Below are 18,364 nucleotides of genomic sequence, written 5' to 3'. Positions count from 1 at the left end.
GTTGGAATGGACTAGTCAATGTCCAGACCTCAAAACAATTGAGAATCTGTGGTCAGACTTGAAGATTGAAGTTAAAACCATCCAACATGAAGGAGCTGGAGCAGTTTTGCCTTGAGGAATGGGCAAAAATCCCAATGGCAAGCTCATAGAGACTTATCCAAAGCGACTTGCAGCTGTAATTGCCGCAAAAGGTAGCTCTACAAAGTACTGACTTTGGGGGGGGGAGGTGCACAGTTATGCACAATGAAGATTTCTGTAATTTTACCCTATTTGTTGTTTGCTTCACAATAAAAAAAAAAACATCTTCAAGTTGTAGGTATGTTCTGTAAATGAAATGGTGCAAACTCTCAAACAAACCATTTTAATTCCAGGTAGTGAGGCAGCAAAATATGAAAATGCCAATGGGGGGGGGGGGGGGTGAAGACTTTTGCAAGGCACTGTATGTAGCCAGTGCCATTTATTATTTTTTCAAGCTTGAATGGCTGCCTCATGCCTGCACAGCAGCTTGTTGTTTATATAAACTAAAGTAGAGTTTCTAAAGTAAACACACCAGTTTTACCAGTGCAGGGCAACTGTACACAGGGCAGGATTTACATAGGTGGTGCCCCTAGACCCGCTGCTGTTCATCACCCCTGTCCCCCCCCCCTTCGTTTCTGCATTTGCACAAGTTTTCATCTTCAGGTTGGGAGCACTGGGGGATTGGCACATGGGGAGTTTAAAAAACAATTATAGCTCATGATCAGCGCCAGAACTTCCAATCCAATGCGGGTGTGGTTGGGCTTCATGCCGCTCCCTAAAATCCTACCGTCCTAGGCCACGGCCTTAGTGGCCTTTCTACAAATCCAGGGCAGGCCCGACTGTACATTATATTTTCGTTACTTTAAAAACACTTTGTTTTTTTTAGTGTTTCTGTTCCTCTCCAAAGAAACAAAAGATGTTCTGAAAACCCCTGCCATGAAGTAATTTTAATTACAAAATGGGGTGTGAAATCAAATTGTTGTGATTACTGGTGTGGATGTTTTCATTGGCAGAGACAGACGGTTACCTTTGTATAAATTGTATGGATAACACACCATGTCCCTCATGGTTACATTTATTAGTGTCTCAATGTTTTTCACTAAGTCATGACTGGGCTGTGAGCTCCACACAAAACGACTTCTTTGTCCAAAACATGTGCCGTAGTAGTGTTCTCCTTTATTACATTCTGGAGAGTATAACTACTGTATTTTACAGAAGTCCCTTATGGTGGGATCACTGCCTTCAAGTTGATGTTAGCGCGGGAACCAAAGAAAAAAAGGGGCAATAACGTCTATCTGTTGCAGGACTAATGACTAAGGGTGGCAGGGGTCTGCGTTCCACTCAGGAGCAGTTTTGTATCACACTAAAACCGTTACCCTCGAGGGAAGGAATTAAAAAAAACAACCGTTAGTTTCCACGGAGACATATTTCCCGCGCCCCCTGTGTGGTAAGAATATCCATAGCAACGGACTCTTCTAGGAAGCCAGATGGCCTCTTACGTCACATTCGCGCTCCCGTCGCGCCGGTAGTAGCGTGAAGTGGGTGTGGCCAAAGTGTTAAAGGTAGATGTTGGCAATAGACTGTGGGAAAGGGGCTGCAGGGAGAATGGAAGGTATAGCGGCGAGAGGGGTGGACGTGCGGTCCCGTGCCAAGCAGTATGAGAAGCTGGATTTCCTAGGCGAAGGGCAGGTGAGTTGTATTGCGCGGGGTTCATTTTTCCGTGTCTCCCTGCGGCGCACGTGGAGTTTTAATGCAGCTCAGAGATGCGCCGTGACGTAACTGCGTGTATCCTGGAATAAGATAGAGCTGTACCTGCGATATCCTAGTATTAAATAGCGCGCTGTGTGTGTTATATCCTGGCATTCCATACCATTGCACTGATCTGTGGTACCCAGCTATCAGATAACACCGTATATATAGTATATACCCCTGGTATCCTGGCATTACATAGCCCTGTATCTGTGGTACCCTGCCATTAGCCTGTACCCCTGATATCCTGGTATGAACTATTGCTGTATCTGTGGCATCCTGGTAGCCCTGTATCTGTGGTATCCTGGCATTAGATTACCCTGTATCTGTGGTATTATTCTGGCATTAGATATTGCTGTATATGGGAAAAACCCGACCCTCACATCACTATTGTGCAGCCTTGTGCCTTTATATGGTCAAGGAAACCCTCAGACTTCTAATATCCTTATCATTTACAGTAGGGGGTACATTATCCCTTGTAATGAATGAGTGGAATTCAGAGTTCCCTGTATAACTCAGTCTGCTGCATTGTGCCTTTATATGGTCACAGAAACCCCCCCCAGAATATCCCTTTATTAAACAGTAAAGCAACATTAATACTATAGTGTAATTTTGAATTCATGGAATTAAATGCAATGTCTCAAATGACCCCGCCTCACAAAACACAAAAATAACCGACAATGTTCAATACTGTGCAAGTCCCGGCGTATAGACAGCTAGTAGTTGTACAACAGCTGTAAAGGTAAAGCTAAGCTGCCCTTACTGACACGGAGGATCTAGATGTAAGTCATTGATACTGACACTGCACCCGGAGATTCTGAGCTGGCTGCAAGGGAACTTATTGCTTGTGGCGGCAGAACTTGCACTTGCTAATTATCCCTTTGCAAGGAGACGCTAGTGACACACAAAGTGTACACACACAGTCATGTACATACACATAGACACCATGTACATACACATAGACACCATGTACATACACATAGACACCATGTACATACACATAGACACCATGTACATACACATAGACACCATGTACATACACATAGACACCATGTACATACACATAGACACCATGTACATACACATAGACACCATGTACATACACATAGACACCATGTACATACACATAGACACCATGTACATACACATAGACACCATGTACATACACATAGACACCATGTACATACACATAGACACCATGTACATACACATAGACACCATGTACATACACATAGACACCATGTACATACACATAGACACCATGTACATACACATAGACAGCAGCCCTAGAGAATAGTGCAAGTAAAACGCGAGGTTACATTGCAGACGCTGTAACTCTCAGCTCCCTTCTCTGTGCAGCTGCCACACACGCCTTCCTCCCTGCCTGGTGACTTGAGTCCGCTTTAGTCTGCAACTTCACCTCCCGGGCTGCAGGGGCCCGTGGAAACAGTGTGGGAGAGACGCTTCCTGCCTGGCATTCTAGAAATATAATTTTTAAAATATAAATATAGAGTAGTTGATCTGTAATGTATATCTCCACAGGGATTTACCACCATGATTTATTTCATAGGTTCTCCGGTGCACTGCGGTTATTGTTCCCTCTGCTGTGACAGGTTAAATAGGTGCATAGAAATGATTATAAAACTCTTTTCATCATATTGGTTTTAATGTTTTGTTTCACAGTTTGCCACTGTTTATAAAGCCCGAGACAAGAATACTGATAGAATTGTGGCCATTAAAAAGGTATGTTTATTACTGCTTTGTTATTCACAGCTAAATATGGGAGCCTGTATCCCTCACATCAATGTAGCAGACCAAATGATTGTATTTGGAATGCAATCTGCACAGCACTGTAAATCATACGATCAACCCCTAATGGGGAAAGACTACAGTACTGGAGCTTGATATGTTCTGTAACCATAGTCCGGTGAAAATTCAGCAACCGTATTGTATAATAGGAGAGTTATCCAGGGCAACATACAAACATTCACCTGAAATCTACAGTAAATATGCACCTCTAGAACAATGTTAAATAGTTTGTTTACTTTTGAGTTAACTTTAAGTATGATTTAGAGAGGGATACTGTGAGCGAATTTGCAATTGGTTTTCATTTTTTATTATTTGTGGCTTTTTAGTTATTTAGCCTTTTGTTCAGCACCGCTCCAGTTTGCAATTTCAGCCATCTAGTTGCTAGGATCCAAATTCCCCTAGCAACCATGCATTGATTTGAACAAGAGACTGGGATATGACTAGGAGAGGGCCTGAATAGTCTGATGAGTAATAAAAAGTAGCAATAACAATACATTTGTAGCCTTAAAGCACATTTGTCTTTTAGATGGGGTCAGTGACCACCATTTAACAGCTGGCAAAAGTCCAAAGAAAAAGGAAAAAATTATAAAAATAAATAATGAAGTCCAATTGAAAAGTCACTTAGAACTGACCGTTCTATAACAAAACTAGACGTTAACTTAAAGGGATCCTGTCATCGGAAAACATGTTTTTTTTCAAAACACATCAGTTAATAGTGCTACTCCAGCAGAATTCTGCTCTGAAATCCATTTCTCAAAAGAGCAAACAGATTTTTTTATATTCAATTTTGAAATCTGACATGGGGCTAGACATTTTGTCAATTTCCCAGCTGCCCCTGGTCATGTGACTTGTGCCTGCACACAGGAGAGAAATGCTTTCTGGCAGGCTGCTGTTTTTCTTTCTCAATGTAACTGAATGTGTCTCAGTGGGACATGGGTTTTTACTATTGAGTGTTGTTCTTAGATCTGCCAGGCAGCTGTTATCTTGTGTTAGGGAGCTGTTATCTGGTTACCTTCCCATTGTTCTTTTGTTTGGCTGCGGGGGGTGTGTGGGGGGTGATATCACTCCAACTTGCTGTACAGCAGTAAAGAGTGATTACTTGGGGCAGCTGGGAAATTGACAATAGGTCTAGCCCCATGTCAGATTTCAAAATAGAATATAAAAAAAAAAATCGGTTTGCTCTTTTAAGAAATGGATTTCAGTGCAGGATTCTGCTGGATCCGCACTATTAATTGATTCATTTTGAAAAAAAAATTTTTGACAGTATCCCTTTAATAGTAAGTTAGTATTGTTTCAACATAAGAATATTAAATAAAATGTGTGTGTGTGTGTATTGGAGGCTCAGCATGTACATATGCACAATCACAACCCACACATTGGAAATGTGCTAAGGTATTACTGATGTGTCGAAATTGGGCAGGGACTGTTTTTATTCCAAATAAATGACCAAACCCACAGTTCTAGGCCTGATACATTGGTGTTCTGACACATGTAGGTAAATGTATTCCAGTGACGCTTGACTTGGCACAGTACCATCATCTGACAGGCTGCAATACTATGTACATTAGTGTATTATCACATGATGATACAGACCCTTTTCCAGCATCATTTTGCAGAATTACATATATCAGAGAAGTTATTGAAGTGTTAAAACCCCACAGCACGACTGGCTTTTCAATGGCCATCAGCTATTCTGTGTATCTCTCGCACAGAGATAAATCAAAATAGGAATCCATTTTTTAATCCTTTGCGTGTCAGGCACCACACATTAGAATAAGGAAGACAGCACCAGAAAACATAGAATCTGTGGCTCTAGTACTTTCAAGACAGCAATTAAGGCTTTAACCAAACATGTTTTTTCTTGTTGCAGATTAAACTGGGGCATAGAGCAGAAGCTAATGATGGTAAGTGCTTATTAGCCAGCTATTTGTCTACTTATTAACTAACATATTGAAATGCCCAAATAAAATTTAAAGGAAAAACATACATTTATAGAAATATGTATACATGCTATGGAGAGAGAGAGAGAGACAGATATACACAGCAATATACATATACAGGTATGTGACCTGTTATCCAGGATCCTCAGGTCCTGGGGTTTTCTGGATAATGGATCTTTCCGTAATTTGGTTCTTCATACCTAGAAAATCGTATTTATAATGAAATTCATAATAATAACTTAGTTTGGATCATGTACAAGGTACTGTTTTATTATTACAGAGAAAAAGGAAATCATTTTCAAAAACTTGGATTATTTGGATAAAATGGAGTCCAATATATAGCCTGCACATGTGCATTGTGGATGATTGCACCATAGGTAAATGGCCTAAGTGGAAATCTTTCTTGATAAATGATCAATGATAGTTTCATTTATGGGGCCAACAACAACCATCCTAATAAAATCTGATGTGTGGCAAAATTGTAGAATATCTGACCAATAATTCCACAGTCTGGTCTATGCACCTTACAGCCAGCCAGCTTAATGTACAAGAATTCGTCATTTGGATTGTGCTGCTTTGTTAAAGTTTTGTTTCATTACAGGGATAAACAGAACAGCGCTGAGAGAGATAAAGCTACTACAGGAGTTAAGCCATCCTAATATCATTGGGGTGAGTGTGAATTATTTTGAAGTATAAATACTTTAGACTGGTCACAATATTCATTTCAGAAGAACAGGTCTATGCTCACTGTATTAATATTGCTCAGCATGGTCAAAGCAGTGTTCCATTGTGAATGTATTTGATATCAGCTGCCTGGGGATGTCAATGCAGTTTAGCTGGGGTTTGTAAAGTAAGCCAGGATTTCATTGTTGCACAGCTGCTAGCTCCCTGGGCTGCTTTATATTGGCAACAACAATCGTATACAATAAATGCAACCAGCCAACACATACATTTTGTCTTTGAGCACTGAAACACAGAATGGCTATTAAAGATTAGAGTTTACTTGTTAGCACCCTGTGTTTTACTTGGGACTTTTTAGCTAAAGCAGGGTAAAAATGTAACATGTTGTAGGACTTGAGTATTATTTGGCGGGTGTAGTTTTATTTATTTTTTTTAAATATTTTAATATTTCTGTTCCTTTAAGTGTGTAACTATTGACAGCCCAGAACCCTGTTATTTTGAAGCAGCTGTTCTGTCGAAGCTTAACTTGTGTGGAAAATCTCCATTGGTTAATCACGGGTTATGTCAGTAGGGAAAATGGATATTTTTGGAAACTGCAAATTAAAATATTTTTTTGTTTTTGCTTTTAGCTACTGGATGCTTTTGGACACAAATCCAACATAAGCCTGGTGTTTGATTTTATGGAGACGGATCTTGAGGTGAGAATCCATTATTTGGGATTCGGCCGAATTCCCAAATCCTCTGTGAAAGTTTTGGCCGAATACTGAACCGAATCCTAATTTGCATATGCAAGTTAGGGGCAGGAAAGGTAAAAGTGGAAAAAATTCTTCTTTTGTACCAAAAAGTCACGTGATTTCCCTACCCGCCCCTAATTTACATATGCAAATTAGTATTTGGTTCAGCTAGACATAAGGATTCGGCCAAATCTGAATCCTGCTGAAAAAGGCCTAATCCTGGATTCGGCGCATTCCTATTTTCAAATTCTGCTAATTCTATTTCTTCTCATTTCTTATCTTTGGGTCCCCACATGTTGGACTACAGCTACCAGCATGCTTTATCCCTTCATTATATGTTAAAGAATGCTGGGAGTTGTAGTGCAGCTGCATCTTGAGTTACCAAGGTTAGTAAACTGGACTCTAAATAGAAATGTTGAACCAAAATGGCAATACTGTAATTTTTTTGTCTACTCTGTTGTTGCAGTTCGCTTTTTAGACATTATTAGTATTAAAGCTGTAGTGGATGATTTATTTTCTACTTGTACAAAGTTCATACAAGATACGCCAGTCACGTAGCGTGTGTTCCTTCATAGAGGAAATAGTGTGTGTCTCTAGTGGGATGTTTGCAACTCATTGACTTGTGTGTTTTTAATCTGAGGCCATTAAGACTAACCTTTAGATGACATATTTGAGATCTGAACCAAATACTCTTAAATATTCTGTTCAGACTAGATAAAACCTCTTATAGCTATATTATATGTATTATGCTGGATTTATCTACTAATACACTCTGGGGGGGAAATGTAATAAAACTCACAAAGAGAACAAATGTGAAGAAAAAAAAGACATTACTATGTAATATTCTTTATTAGGCTTTTTTCTTGTGCAAATCTAAATTGTCTATTGCAAACCATTAAGACCTGCTAGAAGGTGGCCTAAACTTTTGGAGCAAACGTAACAACTTTTATTACATACACTGCACGCTATTACAAACTATAAAAATCGCAGTCGCTATCCTACTGTTGTGCGCGTTGCAAAGTGTTTACAAAAGCAAAATTGTTCATTTTGCGATCATGTATTTACATTGTGAACGATTTTTGTGTTAGTGACCAATATTACATTCCTCCGTCTGTTTTTAAACAGATTCTGTGTAACGTTTGTTTTTGTAGGTCATAATAAAAGATACCAGCTTGGTATTAACTCCAGCTCATATTAAATCATACATGCTGATGACTCTTCAAGGCTTGGAATACTTACACCATCTCTGGATCCTCCATAGAGTAAGTAAATCACCTTATAATTAAAAACATTGTCAGATTGTGCAGATACAATTTGTACTGTACCTTCATTGAACACCAATTTAAAGAGTCTAGTAGAGATTACAAACATGTTTCCCTTCTGTACTCAATGTACTGCAGAACCCTGTATTTGGTAGCCATGCACTGCTGTAATTTGCTTTTTTTTGGAATATTATAGGGCTTGTTTAGCAATACTGGGGAAATTTGCCCCTGGGCAGTAACCCATAGCACCCAATCCGTTATAGGCTTTATTCAGCCAATGGTGGGTAGAGCAATGAATGCAACAATTTGTTTGGTTGCCACAGGTTATTCCCCGTGGGCAGATTTGGCCATTGTTGATCAATAACCACCTTTAAGTTATAGAAACATCAGACTTCCCCACTCACATATCGTGTACTTATGAAAAATTGTAGGAAATACTCAATTAAACCAGAACTTCTTGTCAACTTCGACAGCTTCATGGTCTGACGCGGACCAGCAGGTGGTGCTGCTGTAACAAAATACATTCATATTAAAGGAACACATCATGTACTGTTGCCCTGCACTGGTAAAACTGATGTGTTTGCTTCAGAAACTCTACTATACTTCATATAAATAAGCTGCTGTGTAGCAATGGTGGAAATTGAAGAAAGACTATATGGCACAGGTTAAATAGTGGATAACAGATAACACCATTATGTTCTACAGAGCTTATCTGCTGTTACCTGAGCTTTTCTCCTTTGAATGGCTGCCCCCATTGCTACACAGCAGCTTATTTATATAAACAATAGTAGTGTTTCTGAAGCAAACACATCAGTTTTACCAGTGCAGGGCAACACTACATTATATTTTTATTGGTTTAAAACACTTTCATTTTTTGATGTTATTGTTCCTTTAACAGCACGTGTCCCTTAATAGCTTGGTATTAAAAAAAACAGAAATATATTTGCCTCCAAGAGCTTTTTTTCTGTTATTTTCAAAAGCGTTTATTTAGCATCTTATTCAACAGATGCAAAATAACCATACATACCAATGTATCTTTTTTTCATAGGATTTAAAGCCGAATAATTTGTTGCTGGATGAAAATGGGGTCCTTAAACTTGCTGATTTTGGTCTTGCAAAGTCATTTGGGAGTCCAAACAGAATATATACTCATCAAGTGGTAACAAGGTAGAGTTTTTCTATATATGGGAGTGGCCTACAGATTATTGTGCAATATTGTATGCCAATGCAGTAATTCAGACAGGTGCATGCATGTGATTTCATTGCTTTTATGCACACTTATGGATCCTTACTTTAGTATTAAACACTGGGTGCAAACCAAGGATCTTCCTGGGCCTCTTTTTGTATTTTTAAATAACTTCTATACAAGGGCAGTATTCAGATACTAATTATAGTTTATTTTATCTGGCCAACATCTATCTATTTGTGGGGATTGGGAATCAAATGCATGCATCTCCAGGATACTGAACCCAGTCCCCAACAACCTAACTCTTTCTGTGAAAGATAATTGTAGTTACCCCAGCATATAATTATTCAGATTTAACTAAAATTCCTTGTATTTGACTTCTTCAAATGTGAAGCTTAATGTAAATTTTAATATTTTCTTTTGTCGGAAATCGGTGTCAGGGTTTCAATTTGGTGAGGCAAAAATGACCATAAGCTTGTGTTTCATAGGTGGTACCGATCTCCTGAGTTGCTGTTTGGTGCTAGAATGTATGGTGTGGGAGTTGACATGTGGGCAGTTGGCTGCATCTTAGCTGAGCTGCTACTTCGGGTGAGTCAAACCCACTTTTTTGCCATGGTTATCCCAATCATAAACCTTTTACCTGTAGATCTACAAATCCCATCACCTTGAGAACCATGGTTCAAGTTCTGCAATGTATTTAAATAGGTGCCTTTTTTACCTGGGGATTCTGATCTAGACCAGCTAACGAGAATATTTGAAACTTTGGGAACACCAACTGAAGAGCAGTGGCCGGTATGTAACTCCGTGTTAAAAGGAAATGATCTCCTTGTCTTTTTACACTGCTTTTCCACTATTTGTATGTGTCAATCTAACCCAAAATTTATAATGTCAATGTTTAGCAATATAAGGTGCATTCTGCCACAAGATGGAAACACATTGAGCAGTAACAGCAGAGGAAGTTTTCTGCTAAAATCCTTGAAAAATGGCATTGCTGCTAATGGTTCTGACCTCAATTAAACCAACCCTCATTCTTATCACTGTCCTCTAGATTAAGGAAGTCACACAGGTTGCTACTGGAAGCACTTTCTCAAGCCCACTTTTTTGTTCTTAGATATACAAGCTACTTCAATAAGGAATGAGGAAAGGGTATGTTACAAAAGGAGGATAAAATTATGGAAGAAGGATTTTATCTTAGATAATCGTCAATGGGGCTGTGATGCCAGATAAAAAGTTGGGAGTATAAAAAATAAAATTAAGAACACAATATAAAGAAAAAAAACATTTATTGAAGAAGGATACGCCTCCCGGTTGGCGCAGGCAGGATGACGCTTGGAGCCCTTTGTATTCCCAAGTTGCACGCAGTTGCCTCACAAGGCGATTTAGATTGTAGCCGCAGGGGAGGCAGTTTGGGGAGATTAGTCAACCGAAGAAAAGATGATTTGTCGCCGGGAGACTAATCTCCCCAAATCTTCTCGTCTGTCTTGGATAGAATCCAAAAGGTGGAATGACACTCGGAGTGCTTCCTTTTCCAAAGTCGCCCGAAGTTTCCTTGTGAGGTGACTTCAGAAAACGAAGCACTCCAAGTGCCATCCCACCAGCGATTTCGATTCTAGCCAGCGGGGAGGCAGTTCTGGGAGACTAGTCGCTCGAAGAAGAGGCAATTTGTCGCTGGGCGATTAATCTCCCCGAATATTCTCGTCTTTCTCTGCCCTTAAATGACAAATTAAGGGTAAATAAATAATGATAGTGTCCCATTTACTAATGAAACCTCTCAAACTTCAATGCAATTCCAATTTACTCCTGTTGAATGCATAGCCAAACAGCGGTTTAATTTAAATATATATTTTTTAATTATACAGGGCATGTCCAGCCTTCCAGACTATGTTGCCTTTAAAAGTTTTCCAGGGACACCACTGCACCTCATTTTTATTGCTGCTGGCGATGATCTTCTTGAACTCCTGCAAGGTTTATTTACCTTTAATCCGTGTGCAAGATGCACAGCATCCCAGGTATCTGAAGTTGCATCATATCCACCATAAAAATAGTTGTGTGGGTTTTTTTTGTTTTATATTTTGTATGGGGGTCTTTTCTTTTAAAAGCAATCCATTGTATCATGGGAAAATGTATTTAATTTATACAACTGTACTGCAGTCATCTTTCAGACACTGCATTGTGTCTCCATAGTCTGTTTCATGAAGCTCAGACTTTTAACCTCTTGCCTGTTCCCATGTAGAACACAGCATGGATGCAGCTGATTTAAATCATACAGCGGGTTGCCAGGCATGATTTGATTGCTGAATTGATGCCATGTTCTGTTACGTGCTCAAGGCATTGCTTTATGACTTTTTAAGATATTAGAGATGCAGGCTGGATGTAGTCCTCCAGGAGATTGCTTATGTCCCCCAGACTTGATTCATTGTTTGACGTTATTTTAATAAACTCTGGTTCTTCTATTATGTATAATTGCATATCATAGTGAAATTTGTTTATCGCTTCATTCAGCAGTCTCACATGATGGCTAGCTAATATTCCTAGCATCTTTCCTGGACAATTTCCTTTGAAATAAATATTATTGAAGAGATACGAACATCAGAAATTAAACCTTTTTTACATCTATCATAGCATCGTCTTTACATGCTATCTATAATTTTACCATAAAAGACCCATCTGATCCCTCATGTTCCTCTATTAGGGGGCTGCCATATTTGAGCTGAGGTTGGTAAAGAAGTCAGATTTAGGAACTTAAAGTAGCAATTACTTACAAAAGAAGCCTTATTCGTTAAAAAACTATCAACATGAGCTATAGGTAACTTTTGATGTTACATTAATATTTTGAATAATATTTTTTTAGAGGCCCATTTATCAAAGGTCGAATTTCGAATTCAAGTGAATTTTTTTTTCTCTCTAAAATTCAAATATACTCGAAATTCGAATGGGAGGTTATTTAAGAAAAAATTCGAACATCTAAAACACGAATATTACCAACTCGAAAACTCAAATCGAATTTGAATAGAATTCGACTAAACTCAAATCGATTTTTTTTCCTGGAAAAAACTTGAATGTCAGGAAGGCTATTAACATCTTTAAGTGGGTCACTGGACCTCTCCCATTGACTTCTTCATGAACTCGGCAGGTTTTAGGTGGCGAATAGTCAAATTCAAATTGTTCCCAGTGTAAAAGTTTGATAAATTTTGAATCCGACTCGAGTTTGGATTATTCCCAATTCGAATTTGAGAGTTTTGGGCAAAAAATACAATTCGGAAATTCAAATTTTCTATTCGACCCTTAATAAATCTGCCCAGTAGTGTCTGTATCACTTTAAGAAAACTTTTGGGTGCAGAAATATTCTGATTTCTGTGGTTCTCCATAAAAGGCTAAATTACCCATTGTGCCAACAAAAGCTAAATATTTTTCCTGCTTAGCTGCCAGTGAGGTCATTATAAATTCATTGATAATGGCCAAGGCCTCTGCTTTTCTTGCTAAAATAGTTTTTTATCGGAAAAGTTGCACATATTTGTGTGAAATTACTATTATTTATAAAGTGTGATTATATTGTCTCTGTTAATGCAATAATTATTTCCACTCAGGCACTTCGAAAAAGGTATTTTAGCAACAGACCGGCACCAACCCCAGGAAACTTGTTGCCAAGACCCAATTGTTCTATAGAAGCATTAAAGGAGCAGCAAAATCTCAACCTGGGAATAAAGAGAAAGCGGACAGAAGGCATGGATCAAAGTAAGTGTAAGGCACAGCTTGTGTGCTACTGCATGGGATTCCGATTATTTGGGCAGATTTTCCTGTGGTCTTGGATACAGTGCATTATATATGAGATGCAGGAGCCTCATGACTGACAGACAAAGAACAAGGAAAGTTATTGGCAAACAGTGGCCTTCATTGGGCACATTCCAGGGAAGCTCCAGCAAATAAAATTGTATTGTTTCACTCTGGCCTACAAAGATGTGTGTTGCACCAAAAAGGAGCCAACTTATAAACAAATTGGATACAATTACAAGTTCTCTCTGAATACATTTGCTTTTAATATAGGCATATACAATAAAAATAGGAGGGAAACTAGCCATGTTACTCCGTAGTCCGTTTTGTGCTGACATATGCCAAGATTCCATCTTCCCTGGCCTGTTTTTAGTGTATGCTATATCAAGTTTTTTTGTTTTAAATGTTTTTGAATGAAAAGCCGTGCATCCCTAGTGATAACCCAAATAACAGAGCAGACAGGCACGGAAATCTTTTGAGCCAAACTGCTTCTCGTTTCTCTCTTCTATTTTATCCAGTTTCCCAGAAATGGGGTCATTGGCACAACATATGGATATAGAAATATTTGAAAGTTAAACGTGGCAAAATCCTATGTGTTAGGCTATCCTGTCTAGCAGTGCAGACGAATGGAAGCCACTCTTGCATTCTGTAATTAATTTGGTAACAAACGTTGTCTTTTGTTTTCTCTTTTAGAAGACATTGCTAAGAAGTTGAGTTTTTGACTCCAGACAATGTAGACCATACGCCAAGCCTGAGAGAAAACTGCTGCTATAAACAGAGACGTCAGAGACCGGTCCATGAAATGAACTAAAACTTGTAATATATGTAAATACTGAGTTGCGTGATCCGTAACAGAACTAGTCATTAAAATAATACTTTCTAAAATAAGGGTTTTGTTTTGACAATTTGGTTTATTTAGGACTGTGTGAAGGCACATTCTCCCTAACCTGCAACTGTACTTGTAGAACATTTCTCAACTGATCGGAATAGATGCACAAAGGTTTAAAGGAGATGGAGACTTAAAATACACTTTGTTAGTAACATGGTGAAGAGCAGCTTTTTTCCTGTGTTTTTATATAAAATCTAATGAAGCTACAGACTTCATCGGTGGGTTGTACTAGTTAGGTATGGCCAGCCATTTCCATAACAGGGATAGGTCAGCTGATTTTCTTATCGCCTATACAGATCTATCCAGTCTACACTATCCCCCCTAGACTATGATAATTTAGGTATTCCCTTCCAATAAAAACAATTGTGCAGTGAACATGGAGGGTATAGTAGCCCTTTATTCATGCAGGAATAGCCTGTCTGTCGACGTCAATAATCCAAAATACTGATGGTTTTCTGTAGTAGCAGAATCTTACATCTGCTGAAGAGAGCTTTTAAATGTAAAAGCGGTATATACAGGTATGGGACCTGTTATCCAGAATGCTCGGCACCTGGGGTTTTCAGGATAACTGATCTTTCTGTAATTTGGATTTTTTTTTCCCACTTGAAGTGAGAGCTGCCATCATAATTGTTACTCAGAACAGGCTTTTTTCCAAATTCCTTTGTACACTCATACTATATATTTATAAACTGTAGATGAGATTGCACTCTCTTTACATTTACATTGCACTCTTTACTTTACGGGGCACATTTACCTAGGGTCGAATATCGAGGGTTAATTAACCCTCGATATTCGACCGTCGAAGTAGAATCCTTTGAAGTCGAAGGATTTACCGCTATTCCTACGATCGAAGGAATAATCCTTCGATCGAACGATTAAATCCTTCCAATCGAACGATTCGAAGGATTTCAATCCATCGATAGAAGGATATTCCTTCGATCAGGAAGTTGTTAGGATGCCTATGGGGACCTTCCCCATAGGCTAACATTGACCTCGGTAGGTTTTAGGTGGCGAACTAGGGGGTCGAAGAATTTTTTAAAGAGACAGTACTTCGACTATCGAATAGTCGAACGATTTTTATTTTGAATCGTTCGATTTGTGGTCGAAGTAACCCATTCGATGGTCGAAAGTAGCCATATTCGACCATTCGAAATTCAAACTTTTTTTCCTCTATTCCTTCACTCAAACTAAGTAAATGGGCCCCTACATTTATCGTTTACAGATTCTTTTATGATTTTATTTACATTTTTATTAATCTGTGTGCACACAGAATAAGCTGTGCCCCCTTGCTTTTTCCAGGCTCTTTTAAGGAGCAGTTGTTCTTAAAGGAATAGTTCACTTGCAAGACCGTGCACATGCTCAGTGTGGTCTGGGCGGCTTAGGGATCGCCATAAATGATCAAAACAGCACAAGTCAAATAATATCTGCCAGAAGCCGATACAGCAAGACTGATTAATAATCAGAATATACAGACTGCACTGGGTCCTGTGCTATCATGTCATCTAATGTAGATTTTATAGTTTTTGTTTAATACAAACTTTCTCCAACTCTGCAGAATTAGTGGCTGCAGCAAAATAATCCTCCAAATCGAATTCCAGTTTTATCTGTTTAAATCTGGCTCCATGATCTTTGTCCCTGCAGCTGTATTTGGAAATAGTAAAGGGGATGTAAAGGCAATAAAATCCAATACAAATCTCTACACAGTTGCCAACTGCTCTACAGGGAAACAAACAAAGCTGCTTGAGTTCTGCATGCTGTTCATAAGTATGACTGTTTCCCTGTAGAGCAGTTAGGGACCGTCTGACAATTCCTATCCACAGCTGTAAATGAAGGGAGAATTTCACTGCATACAGTCGGGTTTCTTATAAAAACGGTACACATTTTTTAAATTAAGTATATTGGAGATAGGTTTCTTTTTTTTATTAAAAAAATGGGATTTTATTTTTATTTTGCCTTTACATGCACTTTAATTACCCTAGCAACGAGTCGGTGGTGTTAGTCAAAAAGATGAAAAGATGCAGAGTAGATGGCTTAAAAGAAAAGCACAAAAAACAACCCATAGAACCAATCTGTCTCCGTCAATCTGTTTTTGATTGCTGGTGTCCATGACCCCCAACAACTAGATAGGATAGGCTACTAATTAGAACCATACAAAAACAATTCAGACCAATTGCATTGAGACTTGGAACAGGTTTCTGTACTATCCAAAAAAGGAGAACAGAAGTCTTCTAAAATGTGTGCACAAACAAGGTGTTTTTGTACTGCAGGAAATATATAGCAGGGTTAGCAATTGATTTTCTAGTTAATGATGGATGCTGTTGGCTTGGGAGATTTGTGATCTGCGCTGCAAAATCATTTGACTGGGAACTCGGTGCTTAAACTTCCCTTCTGAACATTGTTCTCTGTGCGATTACCATCTTATCGACTTGTTCTGTTGACAGTGTGCATAAGGCATTACTTTGATTTGAAACACTCTGATTTTGCCTATTTTAACCAATGTGCATGTAGTTGGGTGCCTTCAGATAAAAAGCTCGCTCACTGCTAACGTGATGCAGACTCTTTGCTTTCTTGTAGGGAATAAAGGGCATAAAGGGCTGCAATGGCCGTGCTTGTTCTACAATTAGTCACATTGGCTACAGCCATGAAGCTGTTGTTCAGCACACCAGCAAAGCCTTTTCATGGAACATTAAGCCATGTAATTGGAACCTGCAATGGATGTTAGACCTCGGATTTTATTCTGAGACTGAACTGTGAGATTCAGCAGACTCAAAAATGATTTATTTTGCATTCATCTCAACGTTGCCGGACTAAGGTATTTCTCTTCCGGATTTTCTCATATTTCTGAATTTTGTGCCACGTCTTTAGGTTACAGACAGGCCAGTATGACTTTCATTGCCTGAATTTTTGAGATATTTGCACTGATAAATGCAATACTTGAAGATTGTTTTATGTAAATAAACAAATAATTATGGAGCAGATTTAACAAGGGTCCAATAGTCCATTCAAATTCGAATTTTCGGGTTTAAAAATCCACAATAGAATTTTAATCCCCTAATTTAAATGTAAATTCTAATGTGAGATTCATCACACCTTGACCATGGAAACAGTCCTAATTCGAATATATTCGCCACATAACACCTGCCGAGTTCATGTACAAGTTAATGGCAGAGATACAATGTATAAAAATAGGGGTGTGGAAGCACTCTAAAGGCTAAGTAATAGTATATTTAAGTATAAAGGAAGTGCTAGTTTTAATGCACATTCCCTGGGCCCCTGTCTCAAAAGTAAGTTTACAAAACAGGGGTTTTTAGTTACAAAGTTATGATCATAAAGTTGAAAAGCCACCATACCACGTCAAGGTAAACCCCACATGGCGGTCCCTAACTTGTTTGCCTTTCGGCCATAGTATAAAAAGTCTTACTGCATAGTAGCATTCAGTGTAATCAGTGTCTGTTGAACCTTGGTTTCAGTGAAAATGAGATGGCAGAGATCCGTTGAGCCATTTGGAGATGTTAATAGCCTTCCTGACTTTCGTTTTTTGTTTTTTTTTCCAGTAGAAAAACTCGATTTGTATCGGATACTCAATACTTCCTTCGAGTACCGTCAACTCACCTTGGTATCTATTTATATTCGGACTGGCACCCAGGTTAAATTTGTGGCTAATAGTGTGCGCGCTGCCTCCATATATATTCCCTTTAAGGGTTTGGATTATCTCTAACCAAAGTTTTCATCTTTTTCATTTAATTTCTGTTTTTTAACTCTGTACATTTACATTCCTATGTAGTTCTGTTTTCATTGTGTGTAAAGTTTCATTGTAATACATCTTATTGCCTTACAAATACTATTAAATCTTTGAATATAAAATTATAATTTTTGCTCTGTTGTGTGTTATTGGCTACAGACATTCGCCCCATTATATTTATATAGAACCCATGTTGCCTGTTCCAATAGAATGTGTGAAAGGGACTGTATAGGGGACCAACGGCAGAAAAAAAAGTGGGAATACTGTAAAAACTGGTACCTGTTCTGGATCCCAGGAAATCCTCATCAACCTGTTTAGCAACAGGGGCACTGATCTTCTTCTTTTAGCTTTCCTTCCCCCATCCCAGGGTTTCTAAACCAAGCTGAAATGTTGGGGTGGGAAATCATGGCATATCCATGGCTAAATTTCATTATAGGTATATTACTAATCTCATTGTATTGGTCTGTCTTTTCCCCCCCCCCCATCCATGATCAATATCTTAATTCACTGTGGATTCACTTTCCAGCTCCAATATTTTAAAGGGGAATGTTATACACCATTATGCATTCCTCCATTGTATCTT

The 18,364-nt window shown here is 38.6% G+C and overlaps 1 protein-coding gene across 1 annotated transcript; it reads left to right on the top strand.

Moving 5' to 3' along the window:
• Window positions 1-1,611: 1,611 nt before the first annotated feature.
• Window positions 1,612-15,470, top strand: cdk7.L (cyclin-dependent kinase 7 L homeolog; the record flags this gene model as incomplete). The annotated part of the gene is given in 12 exon segments (NM_001090892.1): window positions 1,612-1,707; window positions 3,451-3,510; window positions 5,447-5,480; window positions 6,118-6,185; window positions 6,827-6,895; window positions 8,083-8,193; window positions 9,242-9,360; window positions 9,868-9,967; window positions 10,085-10,171; window positions 11,239-11,388; window positions 12,967-13,114; window positions 13,844-15,470. Coding segments are annotated over 12 exon segments (1,059 nt in total). The 5' UTR covers window positions 1,612-1,623.
• Between the last annotated feature and the right edge of the window lie 2,894 nt (window positions 15,471-18,364).

Source organism: Xenopus laevis, chromosome 1L, assembly GCF_017654675.1.
Source record: "Xenopus laevis strain J_2021 chromosome 1L, Xenopus_laevis_v10.1, whole genome shotgun sequence".
Taxonomy (NCBI): Eukaryota; Metazoa; Chordata; class Amphibia; order Anura; family Pipidae; genus Xenopus; species Xenopus laevis.
This window is presented reverse-complemented; position numbering and strand designations above follow the sequence as displayed.